Source organism: Crocodylus siamensis, chromosome 4 (genome assembly GCF_052110815.1).
Source record: "Crocodylus siamensis isolate JL-2025a chromosome 4, ASM5211081v1, whole genome shotgun sequence".
NCBI classification, from domain to species: domain Eukaryota; kingdom Metazoa; phylum Chordata; order Crocodylia; family Crocodylidae; genus Crocodylus; species Crocodylus siamensis.
Genome location: NC_143398.1, coordinates 26,904,256 through 26,928,184, shown reverse-complemented (window position 1 = coordinate 26,928,184; position 23,929 = coordinate 26,904,256). Strand labels below are relative to the sequence as shown.

Below are 23,929 nucleotides of genomic sequence, written 5' to 3'. Positions count from 1 at the left end.
GAAGTTTAAACAAAAGTTGTACCCACAACTTCCATCCCCATAGAAGACACTACTGTATACATTAAATTGTGTGGCATACATGCTTATTCCCAACACAAGGCATCTGTTACAACATCACTGAATGTTGGTCTACGCTTAGCAAACTTACCTGCAGTTAGGTTTTCTTAGTACCTTTTTCTTTTTTCACCTTTTACAAACATCTTGTGTGTGATTCAATGGCAGCAGAGAGATGAATGATACATTACCAGAATTCAAGGCCTTGCATTGTATTTAATTTTAAGAGGGTTTGGAAAGAATCAATCCTCCAAACATATTCAGAGCAATAAGTCTAGTCAAAATTTGTAAGTTTTATTTCTGTCAGAAAGAGCATAAAGTTTGTTCAATCAGCTATGGAAAGTATCAAATACTGACAAAAAGGAAGAATTTTTGCAAGAATTTGAACATTCCCATTTTTGATCACTAGAGAAAGCAGACAGCAGGCCTTCTACAGAGGGTACTTATTTGGAGCTTACATAGTACCACATGAACATCCCACAGCATTTAGCCAACAGGAAGAGGTGGCTTGTCCTAGGCACAGGCTTTCCTTCTGTTCAAAGCCTCCCAGAAGTCTTTCGCACTCAAAAACCACCTCACCTTGGCTTCCCTCCAGGACTTGCTGCTAGCACTTCCAAGCACACTCACAAGGAGACTTGATTTTTAAACCAACTCCTGGCTGAATTTGCCTCAAAAGTGCACTGGCTTCCATTCACCTCTGCACACACTGAGAACAATGAGGACAGAAGAGAGTCCTATTAACGAATTTTTTTCCTGTTTGCCCTTTTCTAGAAATACTGATTAGCCTAATGCTATCAATTTCCATTAATTAACATTCCATACCGATCAATACAGGCTCAATAGCTATATAAAAACAGCTGGAGGATACAACTAATGAAATCTGACAAAGCTGAGCACAAAGTGGTGCAACTTTCTCAGTCATTGTTGCCTGGGAGCAATGATGCCATTTGGACAACAGCAGCTCCAACTGTCACTCTAGAAAATTCAAGACAGTACAAATAAGCCAAGTACATGAAGGAATAAACCCATAAAGAACTTTCAAATAAAGCAAGAGCTATTAGAATTGGGCATTTTACTCTTGTACATTAACTGGTCAGAATACAAACATCATCTTCACCGATAAGCACTTAAAAACAAAATGATCTTATTAATTTGTAGTTTCTTCCTTTCACAGTCAGCCATTACCTATCCCCAGCAGGTAACAGGTGGTCTGGTTTCAGGAACACTGCTTGAGCACTTCCAAAATGTCTCCAGCATCAGTGCAGCTTTAGATGACATGATGGTAAGCACTAGACTAGCATTGGTGAGGCTGAGTCTGTGCTAGAACATGCTAAGAGAATCTCATGAAGTCCTTAGTACAAAGCCTAAAGGAGCCATGACAAGTAAGGAGTGTATGGAGTTAGCTACATGGAACTCAGCAGTACTCCAACCAGCTTTTCTTTGTTCACAGCTCAAGGAAGGAAAGCCAATTTCTCTATAGCCACATCTTCATAGAGACTAAGTAGGATCCTCTACCTAAAGTACAAATATTTATTCATGGAAGGCCACAGACTTTTTTCTGCTACAAAGGGGCACAAGTAGTAAAGGAGCAGAGACAAAACAGTGCAGGAGACAGCAGAGAAGGAGAAAAAATATCTTTGATTCCTTTGTGGCAAAGCAGCACTGCTGCAAACCTTGTCTGGAAGGAGCAAGAGGCATCTAATCCCACTTCTGTCCAGTGTGTTTGGAGCTAATGCTGCATGACTTGCCACTTCAGGATTTTGTTTACTAAAAATCACCAATGGAAAATTCTTAGAAATGAGATCAAGAGACAATGCTCACCAAATTCCCTTTACTGAATTTTGACTTGTGGAACTACTTGATTGTTTTTTGTTTGCAGAACTACATTTTAAATCAACAGGTTTTCAATATGAAAACATGATGCATGAAGATAAAAGTTACTCACACAATCAGATTTTCTTTCCGAAACGAAAACTACAAGGTACTTCAGTCTCCTCACAGTAACCTCATCCAAGCAATCCCAATTCTACTAGTTCAAAGTAACCAAAAGGTTTGGTTCTTGCATTTTAGAAGTACTTATAATATATTAAGTTAACCCTTTCAGTAAAGAACGCCATAACATTTTTGTGCGGAAGTGACAGAGGCATTTTAAGTGTCAACATTCCTCTGGGCTAGCAAACCAGGTGCGCAGGATGACCAGAGCTCTGGTCAGGTTGTGCTGCAGTGAAATGTTGTTTTACATTTTTTTTTGAAGTTCTCTCGAACTTGTTTTTGCAACATTCATAATACACAAACAAGGATGTTTCTGTATTGAATTTACAAAGCCTGGCTAATTCCATTTGCCCAAACCCTACTGTTTGTTTAAATAGTTGACATTTAACAAAGATTCACTAACTTCTGTCCCAGAAATACTCAAGAGCCCCAACCTTGCATAAAAAGCCTGCAGTTCATTTACAGAAGAAATGTACTGTATCTGTACAAACGACAGCTCTCATTTTAGAAGTTGATAGCTTTGCCAAAAGAGGCTGCTAGGTTTGCTTCCCTGAAGGCTTCTGATACTGTCTGTAGAGAGACAAAACAAGGACAGAAGTCACTAGAGAATAAATATTTCTCTCAAAGCTGTTATATACCCAGACCCAAAAGCTCAGATAAAAAAAGTACTCTATAACCAACTTACTGGGTGGGCATGGCAAACTCTGGCCACATCTTCACATGATGCTCCATATTCCATAGCAAGAGCAGCTTCATTAACCATCTCTCCAGCACCCTGTAAGTAACACATCAGGTCTAAATAGTATAAATGTCTTCACACCACATGCAGCTTATTTTAACAGACAATCTACCTATGAAACATACCAAGTGCCTGCAAAATTTATCTTTTATAATCTAGTCACATTCAAAAGTGCCAACTGTAAGCATGTTCAGTGACTCTGCTTGAAGCCTGTCACACACACTGAATGACTGCAAAAAATAAAATACAAAATAATTGCATATTACTGCACTTTTCTATATCTTGACTATCCTACACTGCCATAATTCCCACCACAGCAACCACAGGCTGCAAGAACACTCTCAGAGATTGGTGGCGGTGAAGAAGAATACCCCACTTCTACACAAATTGTCAGTAGGGCAAAAATGTCATTCTGGCTCAACCTGCTCTAAGCTGCCTTTGTTGATATTAACAGTATTTAGCAGCAGATGCATACACAGAAGTAGTATGGCTAACCTGATAAACTAGCAGTGTCCCAAACAATTAAGAAGTGTGTTTTGAGTGAATTAACCTTATTTACATTTATCCAGATGACACTGCCAGGAGGATGATAGCTGAAAACAGATGAACCTGCCCAGCTAGTTTTAATGTTAAACTACGTTTAGTTGGAAGAGCTGTCTCCATCAGGAGCCATTAGTGAGAAGAGCAGCTATTCAGGAAAGTCCTCTGACTTTCACTCTAACAGACCTAACTTTCAGCATTCCTAAGAAAGTTGTTTCTTTTTCTCTTTGAGTGGCCACAGGTGTGAACAAACTAGCAAGCCTCTTCTTTCTTTTCAGTCTCTTCAGAAAAGGACCAGATCAGTTCACATTCCCCTAATGCTGCTACACACTCCCATAACCTTCAAGTTTTCCTTCAAACTGATAACACTGCTGTCCATCTCCCTTAACTCTGGCGTTTGGTAGAGTGGTGTGAGGTGTTTTTACACTTTCCAGTACCTAAAATTCTGTAAGTTTGAGACTACTGAATGATTACAGTAAAAGCTCTGTTATCTGGCATCCCCCGGAAACAGGGGACACCAGATAACAAAATATGCCAGTTAACTGAGCGGCCCCAGCTGCCGCTTCTCCCACCACGTCTGGAAAGTCGCTTCACCACTTCTGCAGCATCGCCGCCTCTCCTACCACATCACCACCCCACCTGCGGGCCCACAGGACAGGGAGGCGGGCCCTGCACAGCCTGTTATGCCCCCGGGCTGTGGCGGCTCAGCAGTGCAGGCTGCTTTGTCTCTGGGCCACAGGGGCTCGGAGAAACCGGAAGTACCACGGTAGGCACTTCCTGTTTCACTTTATCTTACAAGCCGCCATGCTGGTCAGTAGAGCGTGCCAGCTTGTAAGATGCCGGTTAACAGAACTTTTACTGTAATTAGATATCGAACTATGAAATATTAGGTCCGATTCCAAGAGGCATCATTAAGATTGTGCAGGGTATATGAATCTATCAGTTGTGGAAAAGCATGGCATTTTTCATTTTATTAAAAATACTTGTGTAATCAATTGAAATACAAATCTATTCAAGAAACAGAGAATCAAATTAAACCTTTGGGATTGCTCATTCATGTCAATATGACACTACATAATTAACACTGCCAGGAGTAAAATCCAAAAGACTGGCAAAGCACTTCTGCTTCTCAAATCCTAGTAACTAATTATTTTCAGATTTACAAAGAGAAAGGCTAGTTATGTATTCCCGTTTCCCATGTTCCACAATACTCACTGCGCCAAGAATGTGTGCACCGAGCATCCGGTCTGTTGATTTCTGACTAAGTATCTTCACCATGCCATCAGTATCAGCATTCGTCTTTGCTCTGCTGTTAGCAGCAAATGGAAACTTCCCGATTTTATACTCTATCCCCTACAAAGCACAGGTCCAGGTTACTGAGCTGTTATTTGCTTTGCTCTCCAGTCGTAAAACTCTTAACAGATGCTTAAAGTTAATGTACTATTATTGGGTTCAAAACGTAAATCAAGAGGATGACAGTAGATCATTAGCATGAATGATAAAGCAGCAACAGTTCATGTCCAAAGTAAAATGGATTAAAAGGTGCTTGGCAACATTTGAGTCATCTCTCACCAAAGACTAATTCCAGGCTCTTGAACTACTGCCTCCCCAACACTGGTAGGATTTCTCTTTCCATGGGAGGGCCCAAGTTCAACTCTGAGCCAACACAGAGCTAGCTTTAGGACATGAATTGCTAATGAGTTCTTGAAGTATGCTGGGGAAAACTATTTTTTTCATTAGGTGGAGGCAGTCAGTAGGGAGTGAGTGGTTAGATTAGATTTGATTCTAAGTAATAGGGAGGAACTTGCTGAGACCTCAAAGGTGGAAGGGATCTTGAAACAACAGGCTCCTGATTCTATCTAGAGAAAAGTGTGTGCACAGCAGCATAAAGACAATTAGCATCCAAGAGAAAAGAAGGAGGGGGAGAAAAAAAGGTGACGTCAGAACACTCTGGGAAAAGATATCATCTGCTGGGAAGAAATTCCAAAGCTAGGCCAAGAAATTATTTTCCTGCAACACAAAACCAGTGAACAAGCCAGAGTGGGGAGGTAGAAGGAATTTTTTCAGGAAGCAGCAGCAGAAGAGAACCAACAACAGGATGGCTAGACAATGTCACAGTGCCAAAGTCCCTGCTGTATGAGTTTCAGTCATGCTAGACTGTAGTTATGCTAAGCTATAGTTAAGCTAAGGTGCCACAAAGGCCCTTGGGAGTAGGCAGGCTTCACTGACCACTGGACAATCTGATAAAAGACAGTGAGCCAAAACTTCGGAGATACACAAAATCAGCACAAAGTAATCCCTAAATGCCTGAACTTGGCAGGGGGGGAGGCGTAGTCAGTAAAGGAATGAGCAACAGGTGCCTGGGCTTGGCAAAGAGTCAAGTCAAAAGGGAAAGACATAGGAATTAGCACAGGGTGGAGGCATCTAAGCTACACAGAGGTTGCAAGACTCACCCTTTTGTAGCGACTTGGGGAGCATCAGCACATGTAATGCATTGCTTACCATTGTCTGGGCATTTTCACTGAGCCAGGCTGATTGCTAGACAGACCCACTAGAGTACTGTCCTAAAAAGACAATAACCCTTATCTAAGCTTCCACCGTTGAACGTAAAGAAGTCGAGGAGGCTGGCTGCAGGCAACTACCTCTTACAGCACACAGACCCAAGCAGCCTTAACACCACCAACAACAGCAGGCACAAGGCTCGCTGGAAACCCTCCCAACCCCCAAGCACCTAATACCAGTGGATATATAACTGGATGGATTATTGTGCTCAATAAGTAATTAACAAGGATCTTGGTTATCTCTGATAACCTCCCCCCCCCCCCCCCAATTTTCAGTTTAAAAAAGAGTAACTGAAAATCCACATTTTTCCATGATTAAAATGAAACACCACATATATAAGTACTGTTTCATTTTAGTTTATGGAAAAAATGTTACTTTTTTAAAACCAAAAATTGGGTTTTGGTTTTTTCTTATTTTGCTTTTAAATCAGAGAGAACCAGGATCCCTAATAATCAACTATGGCTCAATGCCTAGCTGGAAAGAGGTATCCAGTGGGATTCAAAGGGTCTGACCTAGGTCTGGTCTCATTCAACATCTTCATTAATGATTTAATGAATGGGCCCACGTACATACTTAGCAAGGTTGCAGATGACACCAAGGCGGGCAGAGTTGAAGACATTGTGGAGGACAGGACTAGGATCTAGAATGACCTGGATATGCTGGAGAAATGGTCTGCAATCAACCATATAAGTTTCAAAATCCTGCACTTGGAATGGAATAATCATATGCACAAATACAGACTGCAGAATGACTAGCTAGGCTGCAGGACTGCAGAAAAGGCCCTGGGGGTTACAGTAGACCATAAGCTGAATATGAGCCAACAGGGTTCTCTTGTTACAAAAAAAGCCAACAGCATACTGAGTTATATTAACAGGTGTGTCAACTCGCAAATCGATGGAACTGATTCTTCCTCTCTATTCAGCACCGGTGAGGCCTCAAGTACTGTGTTCAGTCTTCAGCCCCACATTTCAAGAAGTATGCGGACAGTTTGGAAGGAGCCCAGTGCAGAGAAACAAAAATGATTAGAGGCCTGGGAGGCAAGATTTACGAAGGAAAGGCTGAGAGAACTAGGATTCTTTATTTTGGAGAAGAAAAGGTGGAGGGAGGATTTGATAACAGTCTACAAATACCTGAAGAGAAGGAGAAGGACTTTAAGGGACAGGACCAGGAGCAGTAGTCTCAAGCTTTATCAGGGGAAATTTAGTCTGGAGGTTAGAAGGAATTTTGACTCTGAGGGTGGTCAAGCTTTGGAACAGGCTGCCTAGAGAAACTGTGAAAACTCCACCCTTTCAAGAAGTTGGACAGACACTTGGCTGAGATGGTTTAGTCAGGGATGATTCTACCTTAGCAGGGAGCTAGACTAGATGACCTTGAGGTCCTTTCCAGTCCTACTACCTTATGATCCTACAAAAGCTACAACACATATGCCAAAGTGAAAAACGTGGGGGGGAGGGGAGAAGAGCAGGCAGAGAGATATGGTATGCCCCCCCCCAAAAACAAAAAACAAAAACAAAAACAAACCCCAAGAAAATAATATTTATTAAGGTCTAGGACCATATCTAGATTATCTTTATTTTCTGCCCCAGCCTCAATTCATAGGAGCTCTATTTCTTGCCTTGTTTGCTGAACACTTCCTGAGCACTAAGAAAGAGCCTCCCTTTGCCAAGTGGTACTTATATCAAATTCCTTTCAGTGGTGCATCTACATGTGCTATTAAGTTGAAACAATAAACTCTGGCGCTATCAAACCAGAGTTTATCGTTTCCTGGGTGCCATGTTTACAGTTTCTCCACAGAAGTGTGCGTGCTCTGAACAGAAAACTTAACAATAATGGTAGACTCGCACATTAAAATCTCTCTTAGCCCAGCAGTACCTCCTCTTTCAACTGTTCCTCTGATTTGCCAACCCAGGCAACTTCTGGATGTGTGTAGATCACTGAGGGCACACAGTTGTAATCAATATGAACGGCACCTCCTGCCATCCCCTCCACACAAAGAATGCCTTCATCCTCTGCTTTGTGAGCCAGCATAGGTCCAGCAACTACATCACCAATAGCATAGATGCTAACAAGAACAAAAGCACAGCCATTTACAGAGATAACTTACAATATATTCGGTATACTATAACAAATAGCTTTAACACAAAATGTTTGTAAAGCAAGAAAGTTATAAAAATTACCCCAATTTGTCTATCAAACTGAAATCATATTCTAACAGTATTGACAAAATAAATGGCTGAGCTATTACTGTGATTTATACAATGTTCAGTTTTCATAAAAGAGCTCATTTAGTACAAGAAGAGATACGGGAAATCACACTGTGAATCCCATTTTACTTCCTGTGTGTCAATGAAATACCAAACCTGGTAACAATTTATTTTGAAATACAAATTTTGAATTTTTCTTTATTGCAACTACATTCAGCTACCATTTAAAATAAGAGATAGCACTTCTGTAGGTTAAATAAACTTAAATTTTTAAACAAAAGTTCTATTATACTTTACTGGGAATGTGTGGAAGAAGTGTGGAAGAAATAATACAGAACAGTTATTGAAAATTTGTTTTAAAATTTCTTACTTTGGAATTTTTGTTTGGAATCTAGTATTGACTGGAATTCTCCCCTTGTTATCAAGTTCAACTCCAAGATCTTCCAGACCAAGGTTCTTAGTGAAGGGACGTCGACCAATACAAACTAGAAGTACATCACAGGTGATAGTTTCTGCCTTCCCACCAGCAGCAGCTTCAATACTGAAGAAGGATTAGAAAAATAAGTGAGATGGCTCCATAAAAATGTTAAACAGAACTGGAAATTGCTTATTACTTTGTCTAAACAGCAGTTGAGATGAGAAGGTATTTAAAAGTTCTCAATAAAATACATGGAATCATTTCAAACAACAGCATACTTCATGCTGAACTGGCACAGTAGATTCCTCTTTAGCACATATCGCTTATTCATATACTTTAGAACAAAAACATTTGCTATCTATTCATGGATCGGGGTGCTGCGAGGGGACCCTTCATTTTAATCATGGATTTGGGGGGGTTTACCAGAGAATTCATGATTTTTTTTTTATCAGGGAAAACCAGGATCCCTGATAGTTAGGCATAAGATGTGACTGAATAACTGCTACAATTTTCTTTAGACAGCAAGTCTTTAAAACCTGAGCAAAAAAAGCTGGGGGGTGGGGAAGGTGAGAGGTTGGGTGACTTGCAGTGCAGGGTCACATTATTATTGGAAATTAGGCTAAAACAGACAGTTAAATAATATTTTAATCCCACACCTAACATTTTAAAACTCTATCTAAACATTTTATAGTTATGGCCAGAGCACTTACATCTCCAAAGTTAGATTTCATCATGTAAATGCTTCAAATAAATCCCCATTGAAAGATGGCTATTTAGATATCCCACATTGCAGAGAACAAGATAAAGTTATTTGATAAGCTTGCCTCCAGCAGAAATCTATCCAGCACCAAATTTTACACAATTTTATTAGGGCCTTAACTTGCTCCCAACCTCACAATACCCAAATTAAATGCCTCTGTGGTCTCCAGCTACAGCATGACCAGAAAAGAAATGACGTTTTTATCTCCTCTGAACTCAGGATGTGGCCTGTGTCGATTTTGATATTTGAACATGGTAACTGCATTTAATAATAAAAAGCACCATTACTACTTCGATACTGATTTACTGGACACACTGCAACTGTTTGTCTGTTCACCTAAAAATTCAAAAGAATTGTCTTCTCCTTATAGCTGTTTGTTTGCAAAATCTTTGGTGCTTGCACTGGAGAACTGTGTAGTCAAAAGTGAATTATCATACAAGAATCTGACTTCCAACAAGGGACAAAGAATTTATGAGTTCTGAAGAAGTTAAAAAGCTTACTTAATATACAAATATTCTAGTAGTATTAGAATGAGCTGATGGTCCAGAAATTAAGCAAGAGGCAAGGATTTCTTAGTGTGATAACTTTGACTGGATCAACTCCATAGTTGGGATACAGGCATTCTTCAGGTCTGAGGAGTAAGAAGTTTAATTTCTTAAAGTTTGACTACTTTTTCTTCAGACATGAAGAATTCCTTCCATTAAAAGCATGTCTAACTCTATTCCAACTATGCAGTTGGTTAAAATAAAAAAATATCACCCTAAAAAATCCTTGCCTCTCATTTAATAGTCTATTGAGAATGTATTTGTAAAGCGTGTGTGTGGGAGGCTTCCAATGAGGCATCATCTCTTTTGTATGTTTCTGTATTAGCCACTTTGTTAGAAACCTCCTCGGTAGTTGTTTTTTAGCTATGAAAATTTACCATGGGATGTACTACCTAGCTCTCTGTAGTACTCAAACCTCCCTACCCTCCTTCGGCAATCCCTCAGAGTCGAGAATTGTCTTATCAGTGCATCTGAATATGGTTGAGGAGGCTTATCCAGGATCAACAAGTTCTACTTCAGCTCATACATGTTTTGCAGTTGCATGGAAACACATGGTATACAGGTTCCCAGCAACTGCAGTTTTATATCCTATGCATATAATGCCTTGCAGCATTGAACAAAGCAAGGCTGCTGTTTCAGGTCTAACTTGGAAGTGAATTCATTTTGGGACCTCAAGTCCCACTGTGATTAGTCTGTAGTTCCAATTATACACAACAACATGTAAAAGCTGTAATTTTAAGTGGCTTTCCAGAGGCAATTCATATCACATTTATATTTTACATGTTAAACACTTACAAAACATCTATCTTTCCATCTGGCTTCTTGGTAGCACCGGTAACTTTGGTATTCAGTTTAAACTTAAGTCCTTGTTTTTGAAGAATACGCTGAAAGTTTTTAGATATCTCCATATCGATCCCCATTCCACCAACGTGGCCCAAGAACTCAACAGCAGTTACTTCTGCACCAAGACGCTGCCACACGGAACCCTTCAGTCAATACATTAAAAACATATTTTAAAGAAAACCTGTAAGCTTCCAGGCTTTATTATTTACTGCTTGGGTTTTAAGTTCTTTCAGAAAGGGGTAGTCTCTACCATACCAACATCCTCTTTGGGACTTATAGTCACAATCATGACAGGAACACAGAAAAGCACCTATAGATCCTCAGACAAAAAAAGCTTATTTCTATTATGCTAGGACAGGGCTGTTCAACTTCCAAGCAGCCAGAGGCCGCATGCCTCATGGGCCACACCAATGGGGGGCTGTATGACCTACAGACCTCACCAGGGCTGCAAAGTCAAAATAATGCCAAATTGCTTTAACTATATTTAAGAGAATTCACTGTCAAATCATTGCTCTAGACGTAGATAAGAAAATACAAAGACAACAACTATAACTATGACTATCAGCCTAACAAGTTATCCACCCTCCAACTTGAAAGGAGAGGTAAATATGGTACTTCTCCATTATGATCATCATCATAAGAAACCGCTGAGTGGATTTTGTACCTGAGCTGGCAAATTTTCACAACAGCTTTCTAAGGCCAATTTTTAACCTGTTTTTAGATATGAGATATATGGAGGAGATGGAAACTAACTTAGCTGGCCTGCATACTTTGCCATTGATTATTAATTATGGGTTGGCTAACATCAGGAAATCTTATCATAATATGGCTAGATGCATAAGTAAATATTTAGCATATGTAAAAGGTGCTAAAACATGACCCATGAAGAATATAGCTTCCCCTTCATGTGCAAAGCAGATACAGTATAGCAACTGCACTGCAACTTCCCACATGAAAGTGAGAGGGCCTCTAGAGTGCAGCTGGCAACTTTTCAAGCCGGGTCTGGTTCAGCACAAGCTGGGTGGCTTCCTCAGCACATAAATGGCAGGGGGGCTTTCCATGCTTTCCCTGCACCAGTGCTGGCATGAGGCAGCTGGGAGCTTTAAGCTGCACCCACAATGCTGCCACTTGTCTCAGACCCCATTCATCTGCTCAGGTATGGACACAGCTGCCGGGAAACTGCGCTGGGGACCGACAGCTGGAAGTTGTGTCCATCTTGCTACTGCTTCTGTATTGCAGCTGGGAGAGGGAAGGAAGCAGCAGCAATGTGCATGTAGCCAGGGAGAGGCTAGGGGGAAGAAGCAGCAGTGGCAAGGGTGCAGCTAGAAGCTGCCCAGACCTGATGCTTAGACCCAGAGTGGGCACAGGCAAAGCCCTCAGACTCTGCAAGCTGAATCCAGTGGCTCAACATGCCATATTGACAACCCCACTCTACACTCATCCAATCCATCCCTTTTCTGCTAAGACTGCCAGGTCACAGCAGTTATAATGACAGACACATATCCATCAAGAAATGAACTACAGCTAGGCTTTTATATAGAGCAAACTGTGGCCAGCAAAGTTGCAGTAATTTGTCTGGTCCATAAGAGCACCCAGGCCCCCTTCCTTCAAAGGAATGTTTGAGGACAAGAGCATATGGCGTTCTGTCAAGAATTCTGAGAGCCAACAGTGGTTGACAGTTCAAAATGTTTGGGAATTGGAGTCATCAGACCATAATTTTAGGATAACCTGGGATAGAGATCAGAACCAGGGAATTAGAAAAAAAATCCCTCATCCATCCTGTCTGATTAAATACTACCACAGCCTACAGGCTAAAGTATGTAGTTCCAGATCCTTTATGGTCAAATGGCACCATCGTATTTCTCTGTATATAGGAAAGCTAAGTTGTATATAAAAAAAAAAACCTCTCACCAATTCTACACCAATGACTCCTGCACCAATGACAACCATCTTTTCAGGAACTTGCTTTAGAGACAGTGCACCAGTGGATGATACAATAGTGTCTTCATCAATCTAACAAATAAGAGAAGAAGAGAAGTCTACAAGCTTATGTATCTGAACCCCTATCCCACAACAATGGCTGAAAAGCTATATGAAAATACTTCTTGGTGAAAATTACCAATAATAATACAATAATGAAGGATAAAATGCCAATAAAAAGTTTTCATTTATGTACCGTAATTCCAGGAAAGGGAGCAACTTCTGAACCTGTGGCTATAAGGATGTTCTTTGTATTGATAAGTTGAGTGCTGCCATCTTCTTTGGTTGCTGTGACTTGGTTTTTGCCGGTTATTTTTCCAAACCCAGATACATGAACAACCTTTATAAATGAGAAGAGAGTAAACATGATGTAAATCAGGATCTCATTCAATCTCTAGGGAAGCACGCATTCTCCACTAACGAAGGTTAGCTTGACACAGTGTTAAAAACTGAAAAAGTGAGGTACAGTCAGGCTCACCTCAGTCCCTGGAAAAAATCATGGAGCAGGGCCTCAAGAAATCCATTTCTAAGCACTTGGAGGAGAAGGTGATTAGGAACAGTCAGCAAGGGTTCACCAAGGGCAAGTCACGCTTGGCCAATCTGATTGCCTTCTGTGACAAGATGACTGGCTCGGTGGACATGGGAAAGCAGTGCATGTGGTGTACCTTGACTTGAGCAAGGCTTTTGATACGGTCTCCCGCAACATTCTCATAAGCAAGTTAAGGAAGTACAGTAATGTGGTTGGATGAATGGAGTAAGGTGGAGAGAAAATGAGCTGGATCACTGAACTCAAAGGGTAGTAAAATCAATGGCTCAATGTCTAGTTGGCAGTTAGGATCAAGTGGAGTGCCCCAGAGGCTGGTCCTGGGACCAACTTTGTTTACTATCTATATTAACAATCTGGAAGATGGAACGGAATGCATCCTCAGCAAGTCTGCAGAAGACACCAAGCTAGGTGGGGTACTAGATACAATGGAGGGCACGGACAGGATTCAGAGAGACCTAGATGAATTGGAGGACTGGACCAAAAGAAATTGCATGAAGTTCAGTAAGGCAAATGCAAAGTCTTGCACTTAGGACTGAACAATCCCATCACAGGTATAGACTGGGGACTGACTGGTGAAGCAGCAACTCTGCTGAAAAGGACCTGGGAATTACATTAGACAATAAGCCAAATATAAGCCAAGTTGCAAAAGCAGCTAACAGCATACTGGGCTGCATTAGTGGAAGTGTGGCCAGCAGATCAAGGGAAGTGATTATTCCCCTCTATTTGTCATTGGTAAGGGCACATCTGAATTACTGTATCTAGTTTTGGGTCCTCCACTACAGAAAGGATGTGGACAAATTAAAGACAGCCCAGCAGAGGGCAGCAAAAATGGCTGGAGAACATGGCTTATGAGGAGAGCCTTAGAGAACTAGGCTTATTTAGTCTGGAGCAGAGAAGACCTAGAGGAGATTTAATAGCAGCCTTCAACTACTGGGGGTGGGGGGTTTGAAAAAGGATGGAGCTAGACTGTTCTCAGTGGTGACAGATGACAGAACATGAAACAACGGTCTCAAGTTGCAGCAAGGGAAGTTTAGGTTAGATATTAGGAAGTATTTTCTCATTAGAAGGGTAGTAAAACACTGGAACAAGCTACCCAGAGAAACTGTGGAATCTCCATCGTTGGAGGTTTTTAAGACCTTTTAAAAACAGCCTTGGCTGGGATGATCTAGTTGGGAATGGTCTTGCTTTGAGCAGGGAGCTGGAATAAATGACCTCCTGAGGTCTTTTCCAATCCTAATTTTCTATGGCCGCGTGTAGACGAAACAAGGGGCATGTCTGCATGACACTTTAAAGCAGGCTAAATGATTTTGCACCAGTTTAACTGCGTCGGTGTTTGCACACATCGGCAGCATATTGCGCATTAAGTAGAGCCACTGTAGCATCAGTGGCGTAATGCGCCTTAAATGACTTGGGGCACAGAGAGCTAAACTCCAAGGAGTCTTAGTTTGCTGTCCCTACAGCCTTGGGGCAAAGCACTAGGCTCTGTGCAGCTCAGGGGCTCTGCAGGAAGCAGGCAACCTGTCAGCAGCCTGGGAAGACAGGCTCTGCCCAAGAAAAGTGGTGAGCCTGATCTTGTTTTTTTCCCCCTGGAGCCTGCCTGCCTGAGCTGCACAGGGGCCCGGCACTTCCCTCCATGACTAAGGTGCCTCCCGGAACCCTCTGAGCCAGATGTCTGCACGCAGGTGCTGCCTGGGGTGGGGGCTGCCGCTGTCATGGACAGAAGCACCAGCCTCCCCCACAACCCAGGGACTGCTCTGCCCACCAGCAGCTCACCCTGTCCTCCCTGCTGCCAGAGAGGCAGCTAAGTCAGTGTGGTGTGTGCGGGGTGGGGGTTTAAAGGGCCCTAAATTGAAGCGGTGTTTTTAAAAACCCACCACTTCAATTTAGGGCCCCCGTTTCATCTACACATATTCTGATTCTATATTCAACTGACATGCCATCCTCCCCCAATGAAGGACAGCTTACAACATTACAATGAAAAACAATATATTACAAAAATAATTTTTTATATATATTTATATATATAAATTTTATTTTTGTGTGTATGTATGTATGTATGTAGTTCTTATTATATAAGAGTGGGTTTGGGGACAGCCACAGCCGGGGGGGGGGGGGGGGGGGGGGGGGGGGGGGGGGGGGCGGGGGGGGGGGGGGGGGGTGTACACGCACACAAAATCGAACTCGCATCCAAAAGCACTCCTCCCCACCTTGTTCTGCTGCTAACCCAACCTCACTTCCCAATCCACATTCACTGCTGCCATAAAAGATGCACATTTTCTTCCCATGTGGTCTCCAACAACACCCATTCCCACTTCCCTGCCTCATAAGGGAGGAGGAGGGCTCCCATGGGTAATGTGCCTCCTAAGTCCTTAACTCCACCTCTCACAGGGAAGCTATGGCTTTCCCTAAAACCCACTAATCCACTCCTCCCCCTGTACCCTCCCTGGAAAAAAAACACATTATTTAATTTAAAGTTATAGCAAGTAATACAATAATAACCTCCTGCTCCTACTGGAGGGCAATATCAAGGGGCACCCTTGAATATCACCCTCTAGCACTAGTCTGCAGTCCCTATAAAGCCTGTAGACTGGCTGAGCCCTTCCTCTTTCCAGCTAAAGTGGCATGTAGTAATCTACATGGAGCACATCACGGGCCACCGCCAGTACACCGAACCCTCCAGACGAGCCGCCGCCGGACCGGACCCGGAAGATGCTGCTGCCTGAACTGCCCACGCCCCGCTTCGCTTTGAGAGGACTTCGCCGCCATGGACGACCCCGCCCCACCCGAAGAGGACCCCCGCGATCGGACTTTATGGACTGAGATGCTCTCTCCGAGCCACTTCCTCCAACATTGCGGACCACTGTAACGGGTTTGTGTGTATCTATCTCCTTTCCCCTTCCCCCTTCCACATCCCCCCACCCCCGGGCTTAGTTGGCTAACATTGTATGGTATGTAACCTAGTCGCGTTCCCCTCCTCTCCCCCATCCCTCGATTGTTAGTCCCTCGCTCGGGCGCTTTTATTTCCATCTCAGCTTTGTCATCTTTTTCCTGGATTCCCCATCCAAAACATCTACTAATAAAAGTCAATCTGCTGAGCTGTCCTGTCCCCTCCTCACCCCCACCCAGCTCAGACCCCACAGTAAGGAGTGGGGGCAGGCAGAGATGTTAGCTTCTGCTCAGCTAGAGGGAAGGGTGGGAGTACAGGAAAATCTGGCATCATATCTGACAGCTAGATAGTCACGCTGCAAGTTAAGTGTTCAAACTCCATCACTGAAACAAAAATATAATAGGTGTTTTTGCACAGACCCAAACTAACCTTATTCTGTTTAAATAAATGGGCAATTCCACCTGTTAAGGCCTTCACGGCACCACTCTTCTGCTCCATCATCTTCTCTAAATTCAAGCGGAGTCCTGTAACTGTAATTTCCATATTTTTAGCTTTCCTTATATTTCAGTATCTTTATACAGCTCCCTAAAATGATGTGAAAATGAATAACACTTCTTTGTAATGCAGTAAGGGATGCTGAACAGCCACACTACATGCACTAAAGCAGCATTCCACAGTTAACGTGCTAAAAATTACATATAGTTTTCAAACATGACAACAGGCCAGTTCCATGTTGTTGCAGTTACAAATTGCACTCTGCCACGCTTATCCCAGATGCTAGTTCAAAGGAAGAGAAACACAACTTTTAACCTCCCAATTAACCTAGTACTTACAAAACAGCATGTATCCTACCTAAGCTTTCCTACCACCCTTCCAAGGAAGTTGTAAAACAAGCCAATATTTATATTTGCATGTGTGCAAGAGACCACTTATATTTAGAATGCTACCAGTCTATGCTGTATACTCACCTTCAATTCCTCTACTAGCAAAATCCTTTCCGTGGGCCAAATGATACAGATGCGAGTTGTTCAGCAAAGCCTGTGACACACAAAAAATAAAGCGTGAATGAGAACTTACATTAAAAGACCCAAGAGGCCAAGATTTCTCTTCATTCCAGTATCAGCAACAATATATTTTAATTCTGGCTTTCCAATATAATTCATCATTACTACCAGTCTGACATACAGAATTTAAACAGCACATTTTTACTGCATTTCTATTCTAAGGCTACTTGTACACTTGACGGAAGTTTAGTTCTCCCTAAACTGAAACAGTGGGTTTAATTGGTGGGTTTTTAATTGTAAGAATTAAAAACCCACCATTTCAATTTAGAGCCTCTGTCACTGTTAGGAGAGGGGGCCTAATCCTTTTTTGTTTTTTTCCATCAGAGCTTGCCTGCAGCCAGGGAGTGAGCTGCCACGGGGCCCCAAGGTGCTCAGAGCAAGCACCCAGCCCGCTAGCACCCTGCCTGGGCAGCCCCGGTGGATATCCCTTCATGGCAGTGAAGGACCACCCCCCCCAGCTCAGACACTGCCCGCAGCTTGCTTCCCACCCCCCACAGTGGAGCCTGCCAGCAGCTGGGGGGGAGAGCTGCCAGTGGGCCAAGTGGCCCCCCACAAGCTGCGGGGGCCTGGTCTTTCCCTCCATGGTGGCTGCACCTGCCAGGGCCATCCCGGTGAGGTGCTAGCAAGCTGGGTGCTGGTTCCGAGCTGGGGCAGCCCCCAGACCACTAGCACCCCATCCAGGCAACTGCAAGGGGGCAACACCACCGCAGAGGGAAGGACTGGGTCCCCCACAACTCAGACACTGCTAGCAGCTCGCCATCTGGCTGCAGGAGAGGTGGGCAGGCTCCACCAGAAAGGGGAAAAAAAGTAGGCCCCTCACTGCTTTTTTGCTTTTTTCCACCAAGGCTTCCAGCATCTCATAAACTGTCCCTGCTGCCTTCCTGATGCCTGAGGCCAGGCTGGCTTGACCCTGGGTTAGTGCAGAAAGGCAGCAGGAGACTGGCTGGGTGTGCTGTCAGCTGGAGAAGGTGCACTATGTGCTGGATCTCAAGGCACTCCAAGGTGCCATAGAAATTCCTCTCACAAACCTTACCCCATTCCATTAAGTGGAAGAAGGTGACAATCTTAGAGTTGTCAATGTTTTACTAACCACTTAGAACCTATACCTTACAACATTTATGTCCTTCTTCCACTGCCTTTCAGTCTGGACGATTCCAAAATACTTTATCAAAATTAAACCACAAGGAATATTCTACACAAGGATTAAATTTAACAATGGCACAAGAGTAAAGACTACAAAATACTATGCAATTGAAATGGAGGCGGGGGGAGAGAAGATGTATCCAAATATACTACTTCTCAAAAAGGAAATTTGGCAAAAACACCAAAATGAAAAGCAGGAATAAAAAAAGTGAGCAGGACCCAGGTTTACGTTCTACAAAAAACAAAACCTAAAGGCAATTTAAAAGTCAGTGGGGCTGGGAAAAGAATAATTTGATGAGAGAAGGAGTCTAGCTTTTCTGGAAACTAGTGGCATTCTATGGGCCCATAAGGCTGCAGTTGCACAAGTGCAGAAAAGGATCCCAAGGGGAAACGAGAGTTATTAATGTGGCAGTGTTACTAGCTGAAAGGCAATAGCTTAAAAAAGCAAGTATTTCACAAAAAGGTGAATACAGTTTTCTGTAAGTGTGGAAAGCTCACGATAGCACATACCTGTTAGGATGAAAAAGTTAATATACACTATGGTCATTCACAAAAGTATTTAAATGGTATAACTCCTTAATGTACCATTTTGTTTATGGAAGAAACGCATACCAATATCACTCCTTTAATCGCAGGAGTTATGGCAATTTACACTACTTGAGAATCTATGCCTGATCTCTTCTCACTCCCCAACCCACAATGAAAATGAGCCAAAAACAGACAGATGTACACTTACCTTGGAAGGAATGCATCCAACATTCAGACAGGTCCCACCCAGGGTTTCATTTTTCTCTACACAGACAGCCTGGATGAGAAGAGAAAATTCTTTTATATCCAGACCACACTCTTAAGGTACATCTATGCTGCTGCTGCTACTGCATGTCCCAGCTGAGATGCCCCTAAGCATTCCCCATCCACCTGCTCCAATCCCACTCTCCAGCATGTTTGTGCACAGCTGCTGAAGCTGAACACAAGACTAGTTTTAGAATCGTCTTCACTGATTTTCAAAAGAAGGCTGATAAACATTTGTCCAGGGTGATAGAGGAATAGCATGTCCAGCAGTTATAGACTACATGACCCTTGATGTCCATCCTGCTTTTTTATTTATTTTAAATAAGCATAATTGCCAACTGATCCTTGCTCTGTTTTGGACAAAAAAGCAAACTCAAGCAGGTACTGAAAAGGGTGCTGGAGGGCCTAAGAACGGACTTATCTATCACAGCTTCATTTAAAAGACAGTTCTTTGGTCCTGCTCCCTTCAGCACTGTAGCATTCAGTGTGAAGAGTCAATGGTACATTTTTCACAGGCTGGGCCAAAACAGGACCTGAAAACACAGCAATCCTATTGAATGGGCTCCTATTCAAGGACCCTCCCAATTGTAGTCCTTGTAAATTTCTTTACCAGATTTAGTTAGAAGCAGCTTTTCTGGAAAGCTTTTGCAAAAACTGGAAAAAAGAAAGGATTCCTCTCCTGCAGGATCACAGTCTCAATTCTCCTCCACAGAGAAGCATCTGGCACCAGATGACTTCACTGACTCATTCAAATCTCACAACCTTAATTCTCAAGGTGGTTCTTAAATCAAATGACTGAAACACACTAGGCAATGACTCAGGGGATGGGAAGATGGAGACCTCAAGCATCACAAATGCTACTATATGAACTTCTAATAACTAAGCCATTGTTTCTGTGCACCAATGCAGGAAGTGACAGTGCCAAGGACAGAACTTCTTGTGTTGAAAACATCATGGCAAAAAAAACCCAAAACACCACACTCCAATCGCCCCACAAATTTATACCAATAGTGATACAGGAGAAAAACAACGTGAGGCTGGCATCATGGGCTTAATGGCAGCCTCACAAAGGATCAGGAATAGCCAAACTAGTTTGCAGGGAGTATACTAATACCCCAGATACCCATCTCCTCCTCTGCCTGCTTCAAACGCATGAATTCAGGAAAGGTAATATAGGGGCTTTGAGGGCTGATTTTAGAAGCTGTGACTCCATTAGTACACCCTGTCTCTAAATTGTGTGGAAGCCCTGCCCCATCTGCTGAGCCATATCTCAGTATCACCAACTTCAAGAAAGCTCCACCAAATATGAAAGAAAACCAATACCCCTAGGTAAAACTCTCTTCTTCAACAATGGTGTAGTGAAACCACCACACTGGAATTTGGGGGCAAGGCCTGTGTTGATGGAAGTGGCATGCACACTGATGTAGCCATATCCATTCAGGCCTGACTTGGTGGATTTGACTTTTAAAGAACTCCAGCCCATCCATTTACAAGTCCCAGAGGAATTTTCTACTAGGTTCCCTCAAGAAAGACAGAGGCCCTTCTCTTGTTTCTGCAATGTTCAGCCTGACATGGACAAATATTTCCAGCAGCAATATATTCTGTAGTTGACTCCCAAGGCAGACAGTGTGACAAGTTTAATTGCCTGAGACACTGGTCTGCCATGACAGAAATGAAGCTTCTGAGTTGTCTCTTTCCCTTCTCAAAATCATGTTTATGATAATAGCATACTAATAATCTTGAGGGAAATGTTTGCCTGCTTGTTAATCCTACAGCCACAAAGCAGAAATTTAGTTCTCTCTCATTCTTTTGGTGCTAATGTGCCAAATAACTTAAGGCTCTTGATAAACTCTACTGACAAACACATTCAAGCACTGGTGGCTCAGGCCAAGAAATATCAGCAAACAAGACCTCAATACAATGCTGAACAGCAAGAAAAAGAAACAGTTAACAGTAAGAAATTCTTTTGTACAGCGAACTAGAGAAATCATTAACGGCAACAGACTCTTATTCGGCTGAACTTTACCAGAAACAACAGGAAGAATAAAGAATATTCAGCAGCACTTCACTAACATTCAGAAAAAACAAGACACTTTGCTCACTGCTGCACTTGGAGGCAAACCTGGGTGCAAAAGGAACATTTAGAGATCAGTATTTAGACATGACAGCAAGGAGGGACCTAGAACACACTTGTCTGCCACCACAGCCCTGCAAGATTAACAAAAAACAAACAAACAAACAAAAACTTATAGCAGAGCTGCAATCCTATTTCTTTCACAGAACCTTAAGGCAGAAAGAATTGGAAATTAGTTGTTCCTGAACCATGTCCTTATTACAACATTGTCTAAAAACTGCTGGTAGATATTACTGGTCAGAACCTTGCAGTGTGTTTTCCTGGAAGAAACTGTTCTCTAACACTTGCTACTTTTACAAACATATATACTCTCACAGGCTACCCTATTTCTTTTGTTTTAAAGCTTAGCTGGTGTATTCATTATTGACTACTATATTTGTTATTGATTTTAATCTATTCCATAACTCACATTTAGAAGTGGATAGGTTGAACAATGTACAACAAATCATTTAACCTTTGTTGGTCAGTTTCCACATTAACCCTTTATTTGTGAAATCTTTTATCTAGATCAGCAGCCAGCAACCTTCTCAAGCCTCAGGTTAAAACAACCTAGCTCTGGTCCAATGTGGGTCAGGTGATTTCTACGGTGCATCAAAGCAGCAAATCTATCCCTGTGCCCATACTGGCACCACACAGCTGAAAGCTATATCTATGCCACCAAGGCTTCTCCCAACCCCTGCTCCCTGGCTGAGGCATGGGCACAGCTTCCAGGTGGTGGGAAACTGCACTGAAGCCAAGCAGCTGGAAGATGTGATCACGCTGATGTTGCTGCTTCTATGCCACAGCTGAGAAGTAACAGAATGTGAGGAAAAGAGGGAGAAGGAGAAGCAGCAGCAGCATGGACGCAGCTTCCACCTACCCAGCCTGGCACAGCTCCCCATTAGGGGAAGCTGCATCCATGCCGAAGCTGCGGAGAGGCTAGGGGAAGAAGCAGCAACAGCAACAACAGTGCAGCTGGAAGTTGCCTGGCCCTGGTGCAACTCCTTGCTGCTTAGCCTTAGCATTAGCACAGGCAAATCCCTTCGGCCATATCTGGCCTGCAGGTGATATGTTGCTAACCTGTGACCTAGATTGCAAGCTCCGTGGAACAGGACTCTCTTTTACATACATATGTAGTTCTTAGTGAACTTAACACTCAATAGGATAGCTTCAGTTCTCTGGCCCTGCAGGAATCCCTCTTAGTGTACCTGAATTACGCTATTTTCTCTCTTGCACCCAGTACAAGTTTCCATCTTACCTTAAAGCCAAGTTGAGCTGCTTTGATAGCAGCAACATAGCCTCCAGGACCAGAACCAATGACTGTAACATCTGCCTCGACTATGGAAAAAAAGAACATCACTTTTAAGTTAGTGTTGTTTCTATAACTTTGGTTTACTGCAGTTTCACTGTGACAGCCTAGAATGCACCACACACTGACCACCCACAGGGCAAAGAGAAAGCTAGTTTTAGAACTACACTTGAAATGCTACTTCAGTTCCCAAAAATGATTTCACAACCATCAAGTCTTACCTTGCTCTGCAAAGGTCCTCTGTGGCATTGCGCAAATCCCTGGAAGGCCATGTCGGACTTGGCTAAAACAGCTTCTCTAGAAAGAAAAAGCAGCGTCGGCAAAGTTAAGCATCTCGGCAGGGCAACGGCAGCCTGGGCCACCTAATGCAAGTCTCTCTATTTCCCAGAGCCACTGCTGCTGCACGCAGGACTGACCATGGTTATTTGGAGTCAGGGAAGAACATCACAGTCAGAGCAATACTGAGCACAGGGGTTTTGCCTTCCTCTGTAGCGGGGGACAAAGGCCTCTATCCAGGCCCTACTGAGCGTGCAGTGACAATATTTTATAGAAGCAGGATGCCAGTGGCCGGGGCTCCCCTGCTTTTGCTGCGGCACATTGGGGTGTTATGACCTGTGTCACGTGAGGGCTGGTGGTAGTTTTACACAGACTTTAGGTGCAAGATCGGCCTGTAGGACCCATCCTGCCTCAGGCACCCAGTTGCACATAATGACCTATGCACTCCCCTCCCACACCCTTGGCTTCACCTTCCTGACCCTGAGCAGCCATGACACTGAGCGGCCTTGACCCCAAGTGCAAGGGTAAGGCCCAGGGCAGCCCCCCCAAGGGAGCCCGGTAGCTTGCACCATTCGGGGGGAGGGGAAGTGGCTGGGGAGGGAGGCGCAGGAGCGGTCCCACACAGACCCCACCCGCCTAGGAGACACTCCATGCAGGGGGCGGGGAGGAGGCGCCCCCCGCCTGGGAGTGGGACGGTCCATGCAGGGGGCGGGGGGCCGTGCCCAGGGAGGGGCTCAGCGAGGCGCAGGCAGCGACGCCACCCCCACCCCCCCGCGGTACCCGGGCGAAGGCCCCGCTGACGCGGCTCCAGCTCTGCATCGCCCCAAGGTCTCCGTGCACTCGCGCAGGCGCGCTAGGCCTGGGGGTGGAGCCGCGGAGCAGCCGAGGAGGATGAAAGGATCCTGTCGCAGCCAGAGCGCCCCCTGGCCTGGTGGCCCGCGCGGGGGCGGGGTTATGCAGACGAGCCCCAAATATGCAAAACTACCCGAGGCGGCTCCGCCCCCCCGGCTGCGGACCCGCGGGGCGCGCGTGCGACCCCCGGAGCGGTTTCGTGTTGGCGGGCGGGGCCTGCACGGCCTGTGCAGGAACAGTGGGGAAAGCCAGACGGCCTCTCAATTAAACTTCACCTCTACTGGTGTTTCGAGGGTCACTTATTTTCTA

General features: G+C 43.7%; 1 protein-coding gene across 1 annotated transcript; it reads right to left on the bottom strand.

Moving 5' to 3' along the window:
* Positions 1 to 1,109: 1,109 nt before the first annotated feature.
* Positions 1,110 to 23,669, bottom strand: DLD (dihydrolipoamide dehydrogenase). Its single transcript, XM_090042044.1, has 14 exons — positions 23,549 to 23,669; positions 22,714 to 22,789; positions 22,442 to 22,521; positions 19,015 to 19,083; positions 17,040 to 17,109; positions 16,501 to 16,601; positions 12,834 to 12,977; positions 12,569 to 12,670; positions 10,610 to 10,800; positions 8,462 to 8,632; positions 7,760 to 7,949; positions 4,541 to 4,678; positions 2,732 to 2,821; positions 1,110 to 2,616 (listed from the first exon to the last, which is right to left on the bottom strand). Exons 1-14 carry the CDS (start codon positions 23,585 to 23,587, stop codon positions 2,551 to 2,553), a joined length of 1,527 nt encoding a protein of 508 aa, XP_089898170.1. The 5' UTR covers positions 23,588 to 23,669; the 3' UTR covers positions 1,110 to 2,550.
* Between the last annotated feature and the right edge of the window lie 260 nt (positions 23,670 to 23,929).